Source organism: Epinephelus lanceolatus, chromosome 6, assembly GCF_041903045.1.
Source record: "Epinephelus lanceolatus isolate andai-2023 chromosome 6, ASM4190304v1, whole genome shotgun sequence".
Taxonomy (NCBI): Eukaryota; Metazoa; Chordata; class Actinopteri; order Perciformes; family Serranidae; genus Epinephelus; species Epinephelus lanceolatus.
This window is the reverse complement of record NC_135739.1, coordinates 8,263,954-8,285,777: the sequence shown is the minus strand read 5'-3', so window position 1 is coordinate 8,285,777 and position 21,824 is coordinate 8,263,954. Positions and strand designations below refer to the sequence as shown.

The following is a 21,824-nucleotide window of genomic DNA, read 5'->3' as shown; positions in this document are numbered from 1 at the left end:
GCATTTATTTAGTCAGTTGATGTGGGTTAATTGAGTCTGTTGTTGTTGTTGTCGAATGAGAAAATCTGACTTCCAAAAGGTTTTGGAGGGTTTTGATTTTCTGTGGTGAAAAGTTTCTGATCCTTCAACGGGAAAACTCAGGAAAATAGGCCAATAAAGAAGGAACAATGAAATAGATATTAAAGAATATAATAGACTGTTAGATAAGTTGTAGTTTATCTTACTTACTTTACTTATTCTGATATTTTTTTAATTGATGAAGACTTAAGAGAAGGATACTCATGGGAGCAGGAGTTTCCGTGATCTTTTTGTCTTTCTCCAAAATGTCTGACATTTACGTTAAATGTTCTTCTGTCCTTTCACAGACAAACTCTAACTGCTAAAACAGATTTTAATGCATCAATAAGTATAAAAGTTTTAGTTTGGAAAAAATAGTCACAGGTTGTATTTCCATTTTTCACTTTCAAAGTGCAAGCGTCATGATTGATGGATCTGTGTTTGCAGAGCTCGGTGTTAAACACTTTAAGGATGTTTTGAAGTTGATTAAATATGAAAAGAAGTTTGTACTGAGGTTACTTTCACCATTTTTTATCAGGCAACAAAGCATTATTCTGATTTGGGATATTGTAGGGTTTTTCATCAGTTCAGTTTAACCATCATGTCACAATAGCAAGCAGAAAAATGGGCCCTGCCAGGCTCACAGTACTTTCTGACTGTTGTTTGTCAGTAAGTCTAATCTATTTGAAATACATGCTTTAGTTTCAGCATTGTCAGGATGTGATCCATGCTTCCAATTTTCTTTGTCGTTGCTTTAGTAAACTTTTGTGTCGTGCTTCTTTTACCAACCAAATCCTGCATCCAAACAGCAGAGCGGTGATAGATTCTGAGATTGCAGGTTGCAGATAGCAGGTGTGTCAGGTCACTGTCTTTTAAGTTGTTGAGCAGGGGGTCTTTAAGTGGTGTCCGGCTCAATCCCTACACTGTGTGAGGTATCGGGTTCCCCCATCCCCAGTCTCCTGGGAGCCGCCACAGCCATTACAATGTGACTGGCCAGGCGCTGCTGTTTAGTCCCGGATCGTAATTGCTTTAATGGTGTGTTGATGTAGATACAATCACCTACTCTGCCCACCCCAGCAGGTATAAGGTGTAGATAGACCCCCACCCAGCCCCACCTCAACCCCCAGCCCTGTTGAGCCTTTAATGCCTCCCTCCCCTGTGGTCACTCATCACAGACTCTAGATGCTCATATATGCTGGCCCAAGGTACATGGAGCAGGTCACCAGAGAGCCTGGAATGGGAGCTATTCCCCCTCAGGCCAAGTCTGCTCTGGTTCCTGTCATCTGTTGGTCGTCCAAACTCTGGCTTTATCACTTTGTGGCCACCCAACAGCAACAGGAGATTTAATTTATATTATGTTAGGGATTAGTTATGGAATCAGTTGCCTGAACATTTATACCGCTGTTTGCCGTTCATGGTATTGATGTGAAGACTTGTAGGCAGAGCGACAGTATTTTATAGGTAGATTTGCAGCTTGTAGTGTTCACAAAGTTCCAAAAATATCTGTTGACTTGTGACACTGATAATAATAATAATAATAATCAATCACCTCTGATCCAGGGTTCCCACAAATTTTTACTAGTGCATTTTCAGACCTTTTCCATAATATTTTACCCCATCTCCCTGACTTTATTTGAGTAGTTTAAAATGGGTAGTGATACAGTTATACATTAACAAACACGCTCTTCCCGGGCATTTGTGGATAAACAAATTGCCAGTGCTTGCTAATGTTACTCATTCCCGCCGCCAACTTGCTGTATATGCAAATGAACCAGACAAGCTTGTACATTCACAAAACGTCAAGGCCGCGCCTCTATTTTGAGGATAGAGTTACCCTTTTTCACCCCAAGAGAGGTCCAGGCTTGGCAGTGACGCACTGCTGCTCTTGTCACGTGGTACTAGTGATGTTTCATCAGATTTTGAATTTGTCTTATTTTGCATTAACTTCAGACATGTCTTGGTATCTTTTGAACATATATAAGTAGTAGCCAAAACAATGAATATTCAAAACATTTCCCAAACCATTCTGTTAATTCCAAACCATTTTCAAGCCTAAAAAACTTTTTTCATGTTTCATAACCTTTCCAGGAATTCCATGACTATGTAATACTTGGAACTTATGTTAGACATGTTTCAGGATTTCTAGGAAAATATTCAAAACTTGTCTGAAACATTTTATTAATTCCAAATCGTTTCCAGGCCTGGAAAACAGTTAGTCTAATTCATACATTTTCCAGGACCTACATGACTGTGGGATCCCTGTGTGATCAGACAGAAGTGCAGAGAATCTCCACACAAACACCTCACAAGCTGCAGAGATCATGATTTACCTTTACTCAACTATACCACAATCGTATTTCTTGAGTATTAACATGTGTCCAGAGTAAGACATGATAACTGTCTCTGTTCATCTGGGCATTGGCCGAGCAATAACTAACACAAGGAATAACTTGACTGTGTCAGAATGCCATACCGAATAAGTTGGCATTAGTAGTAACTTTGAATCTGCCATGTGTATTTAGAATATCTCTGATATGTGTTCTGGATAATTCAGATTCCTACGTTGTAATCAACAGGCCATCTCTCTGAAGGTCAACAGTCTCCTTTTCGTGCCGGCCTGAAACGCTGACCCCAACATATATCTCAGACAAAGAAATGAGCTGGAAGGCCCCAAACAGACAGCACAACCTTTCAAAACTTTATTAAAGGCTGTTGTGGATGTCAAGGCTGCTGATTTACCGTGTTCCTGCTTAGCAGCCTGACATCCCAAAGGCCTAAATACAGCGTTGGCTATAAACAGAAGGAATTTTTAAGAGCAGCTAAAGGGGTTATTAAATGGTTGCTGTATTATAGTGGAATCAGATCTGATGAAAGGAAGGCCTGAAACTCCCTCACTCAGGCTTTTTAAACACTGATATCCCACTTCCAGTCAATTAAACAGTAAAACATGATGAGTTTAGGTGAGACTACTGCTGGGCCTCACTATCCGGTCAATTATCCCCTCTCCTCATCTTTAATCCTTAGATTCATCCAGACCATGAGACGCATTATCCAGAGCCCTGTGTTTAATGTTAAGTATTCTATGTCAGGCATTCTGCTTTATGTCCCTGCTTTTATCTGTGTTTGGTCTCTGACCAGCATCAGCCTTTTTCTTTAGAGTAATAATTTGACATTGATAATTGGTGCCTGTCACCTCCACCCCTGCAGCTGCCAGCATCAGGGACTGAAGGAGGCTGTGTCATCTCTGAATGCCTGAACGTCTTGGTGCAATTGTAGTGAATTGCGCCACAGTTCAAAAACATTGCTCTGATATCATAATCGATGACTCGTCGCATACGGGAAAACACTGTCCAAACAGGAAAATGTGTCACTCTTGTTAATCTCCATGCAAAACAAGCACTGTTTTGTTTTATTCACATTGGCTAAAATAAATAAATACAAATTCTGAGTAAGTGATGAGCTTCTGTTATTATCAGTCACACCACATCTTTTTTCTCTTTAATCAAATGCACGGGGCCACTCTTCACTTTTATTGAGTTTAACCTTTTCTATAAAGATGTGTAATTAGCCCATTGTGAGGGAGTGTGTGTTTGGGGAAGCCTCTCTCTGCTAAAGGCTGCAGCGTCTCCACCAGAGTTTCCTTTCTTTCTCTGTGTGTGTGTGTTCCTTTCACAAAACACTTGTCCCTTAACACCTGCATGCCTAGCATAATTGTTCTCCAGAGACGCTCTTATAAGCCCCGGTGTCATTGTTTCCGGAGGGGGTTAAGCAGCAGCCTTGCGCCTAACACAGTGACCCTCATCCAAACAGCAAGCTACCCTGTGGCACTGTTGCACAAGTATGCTGAGGTTGACTCAAACGACCTCCTCTCAGGTGCGTCTGTCTGTTGGTGCCTGAGTGTGTGTTTGGATCTGTTTGCAATAAAGCAGCAACATTGCATCATAATTCACTACCTTGATTAACAGTTAGATAACCTACCTGAGTCTGTGTTTTGCTGGTCATCTGGCACACCACTAACACCTGGCAGTGCAGTGGGTGTGAACCGGACAGCTGTGGTCAGCCGTGCTTGAAATAAACAAGAGGCCCTGGAGAGATTAATGGCTGTCTAAAGAGCGAGGGCCATGGCACCTCGTCCAGGAATGTGCCATTTATAAATGGAAAGGAATGGGGTGAATGGCAAGCGGAGCAAGCAGGAAGGGGCTGGCTGCGACCCAGGTGTATTCTCCATCCTGTTAAAGGCAGATATTTTAATTCCATTCCTACCGTCTGAATAGTTGTGGTCGTGGAAAATGGAATCGGACGACGAGGAAGTACAGTTTGTAGCAAAACATTGCGAGGCTCGGCTTTCAGTGATTAAATTATAAAATCACATTTAGTAATGCTACCATGTGGATATTTCTGAGGGGCCAGTGATCACAGGAGTGTTAACAATTCAGGAAGGAGCTCGACCATACACACAACACAACTCTGCTCTGCTATACCTTTTTTTTCCTTTTGGAAACAAGATCTCCACTTCCTGTTGCTACTTTCCTCGAGTGTTGTGAGCCTTCACCGCCTTCAGTCGTGACTTGACATGCAATATTCTTAAGATAGTTTAGATGTCTTCAGGGCTGCAACCAGTGGTTATTTTAATAATCGACTAATCTATGATTTTTTTTATGATTAATCATTAGATTTTTAGTCTATAAAATGTCAAAACAAGTGTGAAACATGCTCATTACAATTTCCAAGAGCCTAAAATGACATCTACAGTTACCTTCTTTTGTCCAACCAACAATCCAAAACCTAAAGAATCTTCATGTTCGATCATGAATGACAAAGAAAAGCAGCAAATTCTCACATTTAAGAAGCAAGGACCAAGGCGATGTTTGACATTTTTGCTTGAAAAATGACTGAAATGACATTTTATTGTGATTTACTTTCTTTTGATTGATCTTTTTTTTTTTAATTTACCAACTGTATCTCAATGTTATTGTAGACCAATCGTAACAGATCCTTGATAGACCTTAAATATCTACATAACACTTCATCTGTTTGACTGGGCAAGATTCATTTTTAACTGTTTCCTGTCTGTCAAATTTAGGCACCTTTAAATTCTCCCATAATAACTGAAGACATTCCTCTGTCATTGCTCCCCTCTTTCCCGCCAGTCACAGTACACAAACCTGGGGCTCCTGAACAGCATGGATCAGAACATTCAGAACGGTGGTTCGACCTCAACCAGCCCCTACAACAATGACCATGCACAGAACAATGTGACAGCCCCGTCACCCTACGCCCAGCCCAGCTCCACCTTCGATGCCCTTTCTCCCTCGCCGGCCATCCCATCCAACACAGACTACGCCGGGCCCCATACCTTTGATGTGTCTTTCCAGCAGTCTAGCACAGCGAAGTCTGCCACCTGGACGGTAAGACACTTTCTCATCAGAGTGGATTGTGCAGTCTGCTTAAAGTTAATGTGATTACAGCTTGTGGTTGAGCAGTATTTGTGAGAAAATCTTAATATTGCATCATGTATAGAGAGTCAAAGTCATGTTTCTGCTCCCAAAATACTGGCAAATTACTATCATGGTAAAGGGATACAGGCACTGCTGATTTTACAGTTAAGGTTGGAATTTGATTCCATATTTATACAAGTTTTTACCATTGAAAGAAATGCTGTTTTGTCATATAGTTTACATGGAAATACAGTAACACAAGCATCTTTAACTCAGTTGTTTTTTAACAGAGGATATGATTGAAAAGCTGAAACATGTTCCAGTGATTTTCTGCACATACTCTCCATGGATGACTCTCTACTAATGCACTGAATAGAACATTCCTAAAGGAGTAGATCAACATTTCTGGAAATACACTTACTTGCTTTCTTGCTGAGAGTTAAATGAAAAGATAATTGAACATTCCCATAACTGTCCATTAATTGTGAAGCTACAGACTGTATCCACGTGGCTTAGTTTGGCCCTAAAGGCTGGAAACCGGAGGAAACAGCTGACTAGGCTTTGTCCAAAGGCAAAAAAAGTCCACCTACCAGCATCTCAAAAGCTCATTAATTAATGCTATATCTTGTTAGTTCAGTGGTATTTTTTTGTGCTTTTATTCAACTATATATATTTATATTTATTGGTGTTTTCAACACTTGCTTTTATATTATATTTATTTTCTACAGTGTAAAAATGACTTGTTCTTGGTGGGGAGCAGTTGCCAGCCAGTCAGTAGAGACTTGTATTAACACTTTGGTTTTACTAGTCTTACATTAAATGCACAGACATGAGAGTAGTGTTGATCTTCTCATGTAACTCAGCAAGATAGCAAATAAGTGTGTAAAATGTAAAACTATTCCTTTAGACATGATTAAAAAAGAGAACTGTTTTGCAACATCTTCCATGTGTCTTATACACTGACACACTGTGACGCTCCTATAGGATGATTTCAGACAGAGCCAGGTAAGTTGTCAGTCACAATATGCTGTGAGTTGACCTTCAGAAGTACTTCTGCTGTTGTACTGAGCATATCTGTGTTGTTTATTCTGTGACTTGTTCCATAGTGTTTAAAAAATTCTTTGGCATGTGTTAGTTTTGTACATAGTTTCAGACAGAGTAGAGTCACAGAGTTGTGCATGTGTCACATGAGCAGGCATACGCTCATCGCCATAATAAATATGGATCCACAGAGACGCATTAATGCGCCAGCTGTCACCGTAACAGGTCATCATATGAGGCAGTGATTTGTCAGCGTAGAGGTTGAGAAGATACTTCTAACCATGAACTCCTTATCTGACAATCTGTGCTCTAGGCAGATTTAGGTTGCACAACTACATCTGGCAAAGAAGAGTGTCACTTGAGATGTATAGCTTCACATCATGACTAAACCCCAGGCATTTCTTACACTGCACTTGATGAAAAAAGATAAGCTGATGAGCATGATCTTACTACACAGGCTGTCACCATGAGGGACATTCACATTAAAGGGTAAGTTCTGTGTTGTTGTTTTTTAACCTGAACTCTGTTTTCTCATGTTTTTGTGTTGAAGTGACGAATGGGAACAACTTATGAAACTGGCCCAGTATTGAGCGAGACCAGCTGAAAGACATGAAACAGGCTGCAAAGTGTAACCGCTAAGGGCATGTACGCACCATCAGTTTTTGCTACTGCCGGGCTCAGATTGTTTATCTGTCTCACAGCATTATGGAAATATTCCCCACAGAGAGAGAACTTTTTGTTAAAGAAGAAGATGTTTATCAAGAAACAGCCCCGAAATCGACATCAGAAAACCCACCAGACTCCATTCAAATAAACACTAATGTTAGCAAATATAACTGGGTGAATAATGGGTTTATTTCAGCCAGACTAGAGTTGGTGATTGTACTGTCAACCATGAATGACGTGTGACTAATGATGACAAAATTACTGTTTATTTAAATGGAGTCTAATGGCTTTGGTGGTACCAATTTTGGTTAAACAAAAAGGATTGTATTCGTTGGAGCGACAATTAAAATAATATTCCAAGCCTGTCAGTGGCAACAAAACAGTTTTAATGGACGTGAATTGAAGGTGCAGCCTGTTTCCCCACTGCTGGCTGCAACCCTCTTGCTAACTATCCGAGTTTCATAAATTGTTGTTCCCATTAGTCACTTTGACGCAAAAACATGGGGAACACAGGGTCTAGGTTGAAAAACACCAAACTTGCCCTTTAACCAAAGTCAAAGTGTAGTTCTACATAAGCAGATAATTTAGATGGATGTTAAACACTCCTCCTGTTTCCCTCAGATGTACCTTTACCTAGCTCCTGGCGATCATGTTCTTGTTATTTTCCAACACTAGTTTACTTCCAGCTTGGCCTAAGTTCACTGTAACTTTGTTGATGACAGAGGTGAACCGTTGGTCCAGGTGTGGTGATGCCCTGTGCAGCTAGATGTCACCATGTGACGCTCCGTAAACCTACACAACCAGCTCCTCCTGCTCTGTCATTATGCATGACAGGGCTGAGGGACAGCTGTTGCATCACAGCCCCACCTGCTCTGTTGTTTATGTGTCTAATCTGCACCACTGTGTGCAGACACTGTAACAGCCGCGCAAGTTCGGTGTATTAATGCACCCTAGCGGCCATCGTTGGTGACAGAGATGTCACCTTTGTTTTTGGATTCTGTGCGCGATGATCAAGGTGTCACAGTTTCCTAGTTTGTTTCTTCATCTTGTGTGACGTGCTGTCAGTTACATTGAGAGGTGCAAGAAGTTTTCAGATCCTTTTCTGAAGTGAAAGCACCAACACAACAATGCAAAAATATTCCAATAACAAGTCCTGCATTTAAAATCTTACTGAAGTAAAAGTACAAGAGAATCATGAACTGGATGTACATAAAGTTTTGAAGTGCTGCATATAAATGCCCCCTGACTGGCACATTACTATATATTACACAATAGATTGTTAATACAGATCTATCAGTGTGTAAGCAGCATTTTAACTTAAACATTTTTACTACTTTACATGAAGTTTGGTGGTAAAGTCTGGTGGTTCCCAACTAAAAGTTGAGATAGACCAAATTGGAAAACACTTGTTTAATCTTAAAAATTTTATTTTGTTAAAATATTAATTTGAGAAGTAACTTAAAGTGTCCAATAAATGTAGGCAAGTAAAAAGTACAACATTTCCCTCTGAGATGTAGTGGAGTAGAAGTTTTAAGTAGCAGAAAATTAAAATATTCAAGTTTTTTTTAACATGTTATAATTCTGTAAATTTTTCCTCATCATTTGTCAACCGTAATTTGTGCTGCTGCCTGTCTTGGCCAGGACACTGTTAAAAAAGAGATTTTAAATCTCAGTCAGTCTTTTACTCCTGATTAAAGTACCTCAAAATACAGTACAGAAGTAAATGTACTTTGTTACTTTGCACCACCGGCTGCATTACAATAAAGTATTTACAAATGGAAACTTTGGATGAGACATTTTAAATGGAGATGGTCGTTAAAAAGGTCTATTATCAGCGTAAGAATAATAAATAACTGAAGTCCACACGTCATCGCTCAGATCTGTCCAAAGGGACGCTTGAAAAACCTGCTGAGCTTAATGCAATGACTTCAATGCACTGTGCCTTCCAAGTAAACCGGCTGGGAGTGCTGGGCGATCTCACCTTATTCCTGGGCCACGCCGACTGTGGGATTGTGACATTTACCCAATTCCCACAGTGCCTCACTCATCCCTCTCATTTTCACAGTCCAAAAACAAAAGTGTTTGTCTGATGTGCAACTGTCAGGGGGTTAAGAGTGTGGTTTGTGAGCGGCACGCCCCACAGCCTGAGCCACACTGGTTTAGGACACATCCCCACTGTAGACACATGCAGTGCAACAGACTGTGTGTCCCACAGTCATAACACATGATGCAAGACTGGTTTGATTGGTCTGACTTAATGTGCAAAAGTAGTGGTTTGTTTCTTATTATTGCCGCACTGAGTAAAGTCTATATCTTTCCCTGACGCGTAAACTATATATTTACTGACTTAAACAATAATTATCTAAAAATAACCATAGAGGAAGAGATTTAAAATACTTCACTTTTTTCTATGTGAAGTCTGGTAATAACAGCATGGCCTAACTTAATTCAGTTTTATTGTCTCAGTGGCAAATTTTAATATGTATTTAAAGATGAATGAGAGCTAAAAACTATAGCATTAAATAAAAATACAAATATAAAGAAATGCAATTTCCTGACATTGACACTTTTAACCCATTCTCATGGAATTAATTATCCGTGCATGATTATAAAAACAAGTTAAATACATTGACTGTATGAACATGATGGATCTAGCTACCATGACGTCACCCATTGGTTTGTGACCTCTGGTTTTAAAGCCACAAGTGTTTGGCATTTTTGCCGTCGCCATCTTGGGTTTTTGGAGCCAGGAATGACCGCATTAGGGTGAAAGGGTGGAGTTGCGGAGAAGCAAGGGGTGGATCTGGCTAACGGACATTACACATTAGAAAGGTAACTTTTGCGTCTGCTCTGTACTGTTTTTTTTTTTTTCGTCACCCCTTTGATTACGTACCTAAATCACTGATACGATACTAAAAGTTGGAGTTCGAAACACTGCAGTCTGTTGATTGGTCAAGAGAGAATCGTCAATCTCAATGCACAAACCTGCTATTTTTAAAAATCCCATTGATTGCGACACTCTTAACACTTGAGCCTGTTCTTTTTGTTCTGAAAATGTCGGCGTCAATGGGTTAAATAAAGGAAATATAGACAACTCTGCCTACATTTAAGAGCATTGCAGTGGAGACGCTAAACAGATCAAGGGTTTAGGTACATGTCTGTACGGGTTATGTACCGGCTCTAACATACACCGAAAGTGTTTGGCGGAAATGCGGCTTTGGTGATGTCACACTTCAGGTGTCTACAGGTCTTTTTTTCGTTGTTCACGTTTACTATAGCTCACCCAGAAAGAGTCAAACAACATATTAATACTGCCTCAGAGCTGTTTTCTCATTTAGTGGCCAGGTGAAATGTCATCGTTCACTAAAGACGTCTTACGTAACTCTAAACTGCAGCCACTTAATCCCACCAAAGAGTATTTGTCACAGTTTTGCTTCACTGAACATTATTTTGTTGTGCAGCTGCTGATTTTCCTCAGTGGCTCACAGAGAGGGTCATTTCCCCCCGTGGGCTACGGCCTAATTCTAAAGGATTGTGATTATAGTGTTGGTTCCTATCACGAAGGAGGCTCCCTCACCTGATCTGAGGAGATCTTTCGCAAAGCTCCCATAATCTGGGCCCAGTAGCTCAACTGCTGGACTGACGGACTGGTGGCAGAGAGCCACTGACGATGTCACCGCCGCAGCTTTGCTCTGTGCATAGATCTGCTAATGCCCCCTTTTGAAGGCCTGCGGGATCTTCCACAGGACTTAGTGGACTGTGTACTGTGCTTTTTGATGACTGTTCTTATGGAGACACACCTAATCCCTAACCCACACCTTAACCTCTTCCTGTCTGGGATGACTATGAGGCGCAACACGTCTACATTTCCCAGAACTGCTCCCACACGGTTTCCTTGTTGGCACTCCTGTTGTCTCCATGGAGCTCCCTCTTCAGTCATTCATTTAAGAAAAAAAGAAAAGAAACACAGGTTAAATGAATGCGCAGGTTAGAGATGTTTTATCTTCTTTGCTTTGCTAAATTAATGGAGTGTCGTAAACGAAGCAGCCATTGTTGCAACTATTGTGAGGCAGAAGATTGGTTGTGTTTGCCGTGTGTATTAACTGCCACTACGCAGAGCAGTCAAAGGAGAGGAATGTCACGGTTTGGGCTATCACTGGGACGCTGTAGAGCTGGAGGGATTACAGTAATGGATTGAGGGCCTGTAGATAATACTTGTGTAAATACTGTGTGCCTCTTTCCTGAACCCTGTGCTCTTGGAGTGGGCTCTGTCTTTTTGAGAGAGTTAAGCTTGATGGTTGCATCTCACATTGCGCCGGAGGAGGAGGAGGAGGAGGAGGAGGAGAGCCCTCGAATGCTCAAAGAGAAGAGTGTTCTAGCGAAAGGCAGCAAGACACAGCTTGCCCCTGGAACATCTGCGGGCCCGTCCCACGCCTCACGAGATGGGGCTGAGACTTGTTTGTGTCAAGAAGCTTGTCACGACTCGCCCATCACAGGGAGACGAGCCCTGAAAGCTACAGATGGGAAAAGGTGGAGGGGAAATTTTTTAAAACAGGCAGAGTTGAAAAGGTTTTTATGATATGGGCTATGGGATTTCTTCATAATCGTCGTGGAAAAGCCCATTCTCTGATAGTTTAGATTACAAGATTATTTCTTAACAAACAACCCCGCACAGATACCTGCAGCATTTACCTCAACAGAAAACAGGATCATGCTGTAGTTGTATAAATATATATAAAAAAGGTATTAATCTGTCACCTGGAGCATTTCTTGGATCAGATCCCATCTGAGTTTGTGGGGGCTCTCAACACAAAAACCATTGTTTATGTGATAACTCATGTTTAGAACATCATAAACATGTCGGCAGCTTTAATAACTTCCTTGAAGGATACATGGATCAGATGTAGAAGCAGTTTAAATTTTTCTGAAAGAACATTTAACTAACTTTAGTTTCTCTGCATTTGAAAAGAATAAAGAGAAAAACCAGGATATTATTCTTCAGATCTCCTCTCTGATGGCTTTTTAAAATCATTTCGAAGGCAGCAGCTGTAGTTAGAGTCATATTGGTTGCTGGTGAAGACGAGGGTTTGATTGGCTAATCCCAAATGACACATGCATATTTGACTCTTTCAACACTGGTCGCACAAACATGTCAGTGTTCAGGTTTGCCTTGGGACAGGTGTCATCACTGAGATTGGGTGGTCAAGATTGATGTTGATGACTGCAACAAACATTCTTTTTTAAAAAAAAAACAAAACACTGAAATATAGAGAAAGATAGTTATCGTCTAAAACTTTACATTTAATTTTCTCCTCAGAAGCAGGTGTTTAACTTCTGTGTCAAAGAAAAGAGGGAAGTACAAAAAACTCCTTAGCATTATTGTTGAATTAAACAGGTTTGGGAGAAGCTTGGGGCATGACATGACATGTCAGGTATGAAGAAGACAAGACCAGAGGCGCCAAACAGTGCTTGTTTAAGGCCTGATGTTTGTCAGGACTTGACTTCTGCATGCGCCCGCAGCGCCTGTCAGGGAGAAAAGAACGCTACAGCTGTGGGCCTGCCTCAACCTGCGCTGCACGGGAAGTGTGTGTTTTGTGTGTTCAAGTGTTGCATGTGTTAGAAAGTAATTTCACACATGCAACACTGTACAAGCATCAGGACAAATTGTATGTTGCGCACAGTCAGATTATTATAAGAACTTATTTTCATTATTACGCCAGCTCACAAGCTGGTTTTCTTGTTCCTGCAGTTTGCACAGCGGCAGTCAGAGCAGGTCGTGTTTGTAAATGCAGCCAGTTTAGGTGATTCATTATTTTCTTCCGCCTCAGTGCCACATGTGCCAGTTGAAAGCGACGTCACGTGTGGTTTTTGCAAACACATAAGAGAAGTTTTCTTTCAAACGATTGTGATTAAGCAGCTCTGTATTGTGTGCTTGTGTGTTCCTTGGCTCTGTGCGATTCACTCTGTGACCAATGAAAGGCTCATAATTACATGTTAACACCTGAGCACCGCACCCTGTGTGAGCCACTGAATCCCATCAGTCAACTGGCTGTCCTCCACCCTGAACACAGTGTTAGCTTTAGCCCGGCGCTGCTTTCAGCAATCAGCAGCAGCTCCTGCTCTCACTGCTGAGCAAACACAGCAACACAGCTCAGCAACAGCAGCACATAGTTGTGCGCTCAAAGTTTGTACCTCAAGGGCTGGGATGGTTGTCTTGTGTGTGTGAGTGAGTGAGTGAGTGAGTGAGTGAGTGAGTGAGTGTGTGTGTGTTTAAGACAGTGGGATATGATCTAAACAAACTTTGGTTTTCTGCCTCTAACATCTGATTAGATCTTAGCGCTCTGATTTGTGTTGTTTTCGCCTTCAGCTACACAAAACCAGCAGCACCCTGTAATTATTCAAAACACTACGCACTGACCCTTTGCACATCTCTCTTTCTCTTTGCCTCATAATCTTCTGCTCGGTCTTTCTCTTTTGCTCTTTCCCCCGTCTCTCTGCTTGGCTTCTCCACCTCATTTAGCTGATTGACAGAGGCGTACGGGGAGTATCAGGTTAGGAGCGAGGGGACAACTACAACCATTCATCTTAGGCTTTTCCCTTTTTTTTTTTTTAAGCCGCTTTGATTTTAAGGAAGAATTGGTTCAGTCGATGTGTTGATGTACATGTCCCAGAGCTTGAATCATGCTTATCGTGGCTGCAACCAGTGATCATTTTCATTGTTGATTATATTCTTGATAAGTCGATAAGTTGTTTGGGCTAGAAAAAGGAAGATCAGAGTTTCCCAGAACCCAAGATGACGTTCCACAACCTGAAGATATTCAGTAATTAATCGATTATAAAATAAGTTGGTGATTAATTTGATAGTTGACAACTAGTCGATTTATCTCTACAGCTGTAATGCTCATCAGTCAGTACATCATTTTAACTGGTGTATTTATGCACAAATGGCAAAGACTTGACACTGGTTTTATTTTTATAATCTGCCTTTACGTTTAATGTTATCTTTCTGGCAGTGAACATTTGCAGCACTATGTAGTGTCAGTTCATCCTGTGCATGTACAGTTTATAATGAGGTCACTTGAGGAAAGGAGCGTAGCTGAGAATTTGGGTTGTTATTATTAACTTGCCTTTATTAGTGGATGCCATCTCTGGGTGAAATGCGCGGCAGTAATGTGTGTAGTTTGCGAGCGAGGAATATGGGAAAGAGATATGAGAGGGTGCTGTTTGGGGTTTGTCCTGATGAAAGGAAAGGTTGTGCCTGGGGAGCAGAGCAGAAAATGTCCGTGCCAACTAAAGCTTGTGTAATATTTAAAGTCAGCACAGACAGGTACTGGGATGAGCTGCTTTTCTTTGGAAGCAAACTTAATAGAGGTGGAATTTTATGTTGCATTGTTCTGGAACACAGCCCCGAGCGGTTTTCACAATGTTCACTTTTCTTCACTCAGAAATGAACCTGACAGGAGAAAGTTTCCCCTCCACCACCACCCAGTGTCTCCTCCACATAAAGCTCTGCTTACACAGCAGTGATTTGAATGGTTTGTTTACACAGTTGGGTTATGCCTATTAGTAACAATTCAGCCTTTCTGATGGCTTACTGGTTATCAATTCTAACAGTGCCAGGGATCAACGTACATCCATTATTCATGACTCCTGGCTTACAAACCTTGAGTGGGAGCCAGTTTGTGTGAGCACCCATCACATTTTGGCACCAGTCACCAATGGATCTTGTATAACCCCCGTGATATGACTCTGCCAGTCCTGTACTCAGAAGTAAAACTGAGTCATTTCCATCCAACCCCACAAGGAAAACTGCACTCCACCTTGTGTAGTGTTAGTGCGCCAGGCTCTTCAGACGCCCTGTTCTGTATGATGAGTGGCCATCAGATGCTTTAGCAGAACACTCCTTCCTTAGAGATGAAAGCCAAGCCCAGTTTAATTGCTGCTGGAGGGGTCCATTTTATGGCGCTCAACCACGGAAGTCCCAGAGGCTCTCTATGAGACGTCTTTGAGGTTGCTCAATACACACTCCTAGCACCAAAACTTGTGTGTGTCTGTGTATGTGTGTGTGTTTATTTAAGTGGGTCATAATCACAGTCTTGTCTTAAACCCTTTTTTTGCTTCAGGGGAAACCAGAAGTGCACAATCCAGTCAACAGGTGTTGCAGAGATCGATCTGTGCTTTTAAAATTTAGACATTTTTTAAAGCTTCAAGACAGTTTGCTTTTGAACTTCACTCAGCAAACGTTGTTACCTTCATTAATTTATCTGCACTGTGAGATATTTGGCACAGATTAGAGGTATCTATTGCAGATACTTTTCTTTATTGCCAAGATAGCTGTGAACTGGGAGGATGCAATACCACCAACCATAACTCAGTGGTTGCAGAGACAGAAATTGGTTTATAGAATGGAACGAATGTCTGCAACTGGAAATAGAGACTTTTATACAAAGGTGGACGTGTGTTACCCTGCACATAGGTGTTTAAAAAGTGCAATGGATTGTTGTAACAGGCTGTTATTATAATGGAGTCAACACTGAAAATGTTTTTCAGTTATATCATTCTAAAATTATAAATGTATTTGCACCATTTTACATAATCTTTTGCATTTTCTCTTTTCCAGTACTCAACAGACCTGAAGAAGCTATACTGCCAGATTGCCAAGACATGTCCCATTCAGATCAAAGTCCTGACCAACCCACCACAGGGTGCAGTTATCAGGGCCATGCCCGTCTATAAGAAAGCCGAGCATGTTACCGAAGTCGTGAAGCGCTGCCCGAACCACGAGCTGAGCCGCGAGTTCAACGACGGTTGGTTCTTTTGATTTATTAACAAACAAATCATGTTTCGCTTCAGTAATCATTGTTTGCTGTTGACATTTAATGACACGACTCGTGTTGCTTCCAGGTCAAATAGCTCCTCCAAGCCACCTGATCCGTGTGGAGGGAAACAACCACGCCCAGTATGTGGAGGACTCCATCACTGGGAGACAGAGCGTATTAGTTCCTTACGAACCTCCCCAGGTGAGCTGTCTATCATCATGGAGCGAGGCCAGCTGAATGCCATGTCAGTGACACCTCACCACCTCAGCCTGACTCTGACAGATAGAGCAGTGACAGACTTCTGAGAGCCTGGCCTCTCATGTCCAGCCACTCAGTCCTGACATGCAGCAACTGCTGTCCCCTTAAGCCCCTCAGTATGAACACCAGCTCATCTCAGTGACGACATCAGTAGCAACCTGTTTCTCACAGATTTATTTCCTGCATGTAGGGTCTGAAGGGGCAAGTTATGATATATAATTAAAAGCCACATTCCATTATTTAATTAAAAGATGTAAAGGTAAAGCCATGAAAATATCTTAAATACAGCCTACACTTGCACTGATATTGATTTTTTTTTAGGTGGTTAAAATACTTTTTGCAGCTGTCCCCGTCCACAGCAGTACATTGCTGAGCTTCCATGGTGGCGTGACGGCCGCCGTCTACTGTGGGATATACACTGACTATGGATAATACGTCCTACAACTGCACTTAAAAAAAATCTGAATTGATAAGCAAACACGCATGAATCAGGGTGATAAATCTGTTTCACACTACCCAGTAGCTGAGATGTTTAAATAAAGAGACTGGGTTGTCCTTGGCTGAAAGTCTTTGAATGTGTTCTCTCAGTGAAGTAAGAGAAGACCAAAAATGTGAAAGAGAAACATGTCCATATTTATAAAAGTGTAACTAAACTCTCTATTATTGCATTTATGTGCACTTGAATACATTTTTTAGTCGTCTTTCTGCAGTAAGCTGAGTTAATGCAACAAGAGTTCTGCAGAAATAACAGTGATTTCTTGGCCCTTTATACTTAACCAGGTTCCTAGTAGAATTTTTACATGTGCCTCTGCATCATGCAGAAACCTAAAGTATTGAATTGGGAGGGGAGAAGTTTTATTAGTGACTTTTAAAAGGCAGGTTTTATAATCTGATTTCAAGAAACCAGTTTTTTTGTTATGTTTTGTGATGTCACTCACCATCAGTGTCGTTCTCCTTTCTCAGGTGGGGACAGAATTTACCACAATTTTGTACAACTTCATGTGCAACTCCAGCTGCGTTGGGGGCATGAATAGGCGCCCCATTCTCATAATCGTCACTCTGGAAACCAGAGAGTAAGAGACACCATCATCCTCATTCTCTCATTGCCTGCCATGCCTCTGGATTGTGTCTTACCTTGTCTTGTGTCGCCGTCTTCTCCCAGTGGTCAGGTATTAGGCCGCCGTTGCTTCGAGGCCAGGATCTGCGCCTGCCCAGGCCGAGACCGAAAGGCTGACGAGGACAGCATCCGCAAGCAGCATGTAACGGACGCCACAAAGAGCAGTGAGGGTACGAAGCGCCGTAAGTAGGGCTGGGGCTGGTGACGGGCTTTTGTGCTTTGGTCTTACCTGGTGAAGACCCTCAAACGCTGCACTCGCAACACTTGGTGCTCAGTGAATGCTGCCAAACTCTTCACATTTCCCCTTCGCTTATTTCCCCTCCTGCTCTGGCTTAGGCGAACTGTTGATCACACGGCCAGTTGTAATCACACTTTCCTCTCCTCTTTTCAGCCTTCCGCCAGGTTTCCCATGGCATCCAGATGTCCGCCATCAAGAAGAGAAGATCTACAGATGAGGAGGTTTTTTGTTTGCCTGTGAGTTACTTTCAGAGACTTTGTTTCAAACATCGTTCTGAGCGTCTGAGCTGCTTCCTGACCAGTGCCTTTCTTTTTCTTACAGATCAAAGGCCGTGAAATTTATGAGATTTTGGTAAAAATCAAAGAGTCTCTGGAACTCATGCAGTTTCTGCCGCAGCACACTATAGAGTCGTACAGGCAGCAGCAGCAGAATCTCCTTCAGAAACAGTGAGTACTCGCTCAGATTCATAATGAAGTCATGCTCATTTGTTCTCAGGCACATTATGAAAGACAGACCTACATTAATGCAAAGTTCACCCTCGAATTCATGTGAACTAGTTTCCTTGTGCTGTTTTCGAGCTGTGCTCCCTCTGTCTCATCCTCACTGAACTGCTCGTTTGCTTGCACAGAAGCTTTTTTTTTTTTTTTTGGATGAAATTGTTCTGATTAGACTGCAGTGATGATTTAACCAACTTAACATGACTGACTTGTTGCTGTCAGAGTGGATTGCACTGATAAAGGCTATGCATGAGATTTTGTGATTTTATTTATTGCTGCCGCTGAAGCATTGCAGCTGATAATAATTGCTCTTAACTGGGTGTTATTCAGTGTTTCCCAGCAGCTGAGAATTTACCCAGAACTTACTCACCTTCGAGGGTGAGCCTTGCATCAAGTAGAGCTGTTTTTCTTTTCTCTACTCTCTCATGGGATTTGAGCCAAAGCTGATGAATCGTGACAAATGTACCTGGCTATGCTTTGTTAAGGAGAAGCTTCCAAAGATTCATGGTAACGCCTTTGGGTGCTTTGCCAGGTTTGCACAACAGCAACCAACAAAATCCGTGCCTCGGCCTCATCACCCTGAGCATAATTAAAACTGTCTAACAGACGCTCATGTTCACACACACTCTTCCTCGTCCACGCCCATTTCACTATAAGCTATGGAAAAGAGGAGATGGGTGTTAATGATAGTTTGACAGCCCTATGATGATAATTATTGCTTATGTTATAGTTTCCCATTAAGAGACTGGCAGGCAGCCTCACAGTGAGATAATGCTTGCATTTGCTGGTTTTCACCTAGTCTACCTGTTGCTATCAGGACATTTAATATTGGTAAACTCTCTTAACTGTCATTTAATGAACAGACTTAATCGTGCATGTCGTGTTTTTAGTGGATTTGTTGAACATGTTGAATTTTTGTCATGTCTGAATATTAGAAGGGAAAATTTCCCTGTAAGATTTACTATGTTCGCCCTTTTTATTTTGTCATTGTGCATGCTTTTCTTAGTTTTCTGGCCAACATACTTGCTTGTGACTTTCTTCTGTAATTCACAACCTCTACAGTGTTTCCCTCACAGCCTTTTAAATAAAAGGTTCTGTCAACAGCAAATGTTTCAGGCCCTTTTTTTCCCTGCACGGTGTAAATGCTCAAGTACACCAGTCTGCACCTACCAGTACTGACATGCTGGGATCTGTGTTTGTAGAGTGCCATCTTCTGGACAGAGTCATTAGTGCAGAGCATAGATGTTGAAATAAAGGCATAGCAAGCAGGATTTTGTTGTTCATGTACAGATTCATAAAGAAGTAAGAGTCTAAATCATAATTTATGACCCACTAGAAGTGTGTTGCGGCTCTGCCTGTATTTTCTTATATTTGGTGTGTGCACCCCCGCAGCACTCAGGTGAGGTCAGGGATTAATTAAAATGTAGCCACCATCCAAAACACAGAAAATACCTAACTATAGCAAAATGAGAGTAAATCTAGGGTTGGCTAGTAGCCGACAATCCTGCATGGTACACCTCCGAGTTACAGCTGCCTGTCACACACACACTGAGTGCACTGTTCTGTGTGTATCTTTCCTCATTGCTCTTTTTTCCCAATAAAATGTTATTGGAGCTCCTTTTCTGAACCTCTGGGCCTCATCCGGAGTCTCTCCTCTCTCCTCCTCTGTCAGTGAGCACTTATTTCTGCCTTCTCTCTTCTTTCTGGTTCCTCCCTGCAGTCTGATAAAAGCCCGTCTTGGTAGCCAGCTCATGGAACCTGCAGGAGAGCAGAGGCGGCGCTGCAGCTCCTCCTGAAACTCTGCTCCACACATTCCTCCTCCTGCTCCTCCTGAGTCACTCGGACCTCCTCTCTGTCTCCTTTTTTATCAACTTTTTTCTGCTCTCCTCCCGTTCTACCTTCTGGGATTCTGGGACACTTTCTGTTTTTATGATCTGCTGTGAGATCATGGACTATCACTTCTTCAGCCGTTATACAGTGTCAGTGTGACATGCAGGCTGCAGCGCTTCATGCTGGACAAAGTCTTTTATCCACTGACATGGACTCTGAAATTCATGATATAACGTGTAGACTGATTTGCATGCGTCCTTTTGTCCATAAAAAATATATTTTGTGATGACACTTTGTTCAGGTCATTTATTTGTTGCGTAGAGTCTGTTTGTGAAACGTTCAGCCTCTTGTGGTGGCTGAACGTTGGACAGGAACCAAGCTGAAACTTCTGTTTTCTTATCGTACTTGACTTACAGAGCTTATATATAAGTGAATGTGTTTTGCCTTTGCATCGTCATGAGAGCTGGACTCACAGAATCTATGTGGCGCGGGGTTTTGGGGGGGAAGAGACTTTATTATCGAGAGAACTTTTTGCTAATGCTGGTCATGTTTTATAAAGTCACTGCAGGACAGTTTGTGTGTTTTGAACTTTCCTCAGTAAAATGTCTTTTAATAGAGAGAGTGGCAGATGTGCACACACAGATGTGAACGTTTGCCTCTGTGACCATTCTGTTTGAAACAGATTTTGTTATTTTTGTGGCTGCTGCACTTTTGTCTGTCAGAACATAATAAATTGCTTTTTTTGCTTGAGCTCTGTCCTCTTCTTTTTCTGCTCTGCTGAGACATGGTCAGTATGAGGAGTGAACCCTCTCTGTTGGTCCAGAAATTAAGTTTTGTTACAGTAATATGCTAAAATGCCATTATCAGTGATGTTGATATTATTGAAGGAGAATACTGACGAGGTCTTTGTCATTAGATGTGAGTGCTGCTGATTGTAACGGCCTGTAACCTCCTGTCTCCCGCCCCAGGACTTCGATGCCGTCTCAGCCCTCCTACGGCTCCTGCTCCCCAACTCAACCCGGAAAAGTCAACAAGCTGCCCTCTGTCAGCCAGCTCATCAACCCCCAGCAGCGTAACACACTCACCCCATCCAGCATGACTGGAGGCCTGACTGACAGTAAGTGTGCCCCTTTGTTTCTCTTCCTGTCTATCTCAGGCCGTGTCCCCCCCACCCCTCCGCCGGTCGCCTTGTCCCTCGTGGGCTTGTTGTAAACTTATAAAGACTGCATGTCCGGGCAGGCAGGAGGGGACCTGAGCACCTTTCAGCCCCCCCTGACAGAAAGCTTCCTCCTCAAAAAGAATGTGATCCCTGTGAGACTCTCCCGCAGGTCCTGTTATGATGCATTATGTGTCATGTTGAGAGTAACCTCTGCATGTCTCCCTCCCTCGCCACCCCCCCTTCCATGTGTGTCAGTTACGTAATCTCTAAATGGCAGAGCAGTTAGAGAAAGCTCACAGTAGCTCCTTTTGTCTCTGCAGTGACTCCTATGATGGGCACTCACATCCCCATGAACGACATGAGTTCACTGAGTCCCACACACGCACTGCAGCAGCAGCTACCCCTGGTGCCTTCCTCCCACTGTACTCCCCCTCCGCCATACCCAATGGACAGCAGCATCTCCAGGTACCTCATCAGACCGCAGCAGTTACATCTACATCTTCCTCTTCCCAGAGTTCAGTTTGAAATTCATTATAGGAAACACTTCATTTCAGTAGCACCTAAAAACACGTAGAAAGGGATTCACAAGACAGAAAATCCGGAAATGTATCATGCAGTAAAATATGAATAAATATACAGTGCAATCACCTTAAAGAACAAAGGCCCGATCTCCTTTAGCCTCGACCTGGGACAGTAAGGGCCAT

General features: G+C 42.2%; 1 protein-coding gene across 5 annotated transcripts in view; it reads left to right on the top strand.

Annotated features, from left to right (window-relative positions):
* Nucleotides 1-21,824, top strand: part of tp63 (tumor protein p63) — a 41,136-nt gene that overhangs the window by 15,877 nt on the left and 3,435 nt on the right. For 2 of the 5 annotated variants that reach the window (XM_033622230.2, XM_033622234.2), the window contains 9 exons: nt 5,208-5,465; nt 15,823-16,009; nt 16,107-16,222; nt 17,243-17,352; nt 17,442-17,578; nt 17,788-17,870; nt 17,956-18,080; nt 20,930-21,078; nt 21,441-21,585. In XM_033622230.2, the coding sequence (XP_033478121.1) occupies nt 5,208-5,465; nt 15,823-16,009; nt 16,107-16,222; nt 17,243-17,352; nt 17,442-17,578; nt 17,788-17,870; nt 17,956-18,080; nt 20,930-21,078; nt 21,441-21,585 (1,310 nt within the window). The remainder of the gene's footprint in view (nt 1-5,207; nt 5,466-15,822; nt 16,010-16,106; nt 16,223-17,242; nt 17,353-17,441; nt 17,579-17,787; nt 17,871-17,955; nt 18,081-20,929; nt 21,079-21,440; nt 21,586-21,824) is intronic. The other 3 variants (XM_033622231.2, XM_033622235.2, XM_078168571.1) reach the window with 2 other exon arrangements.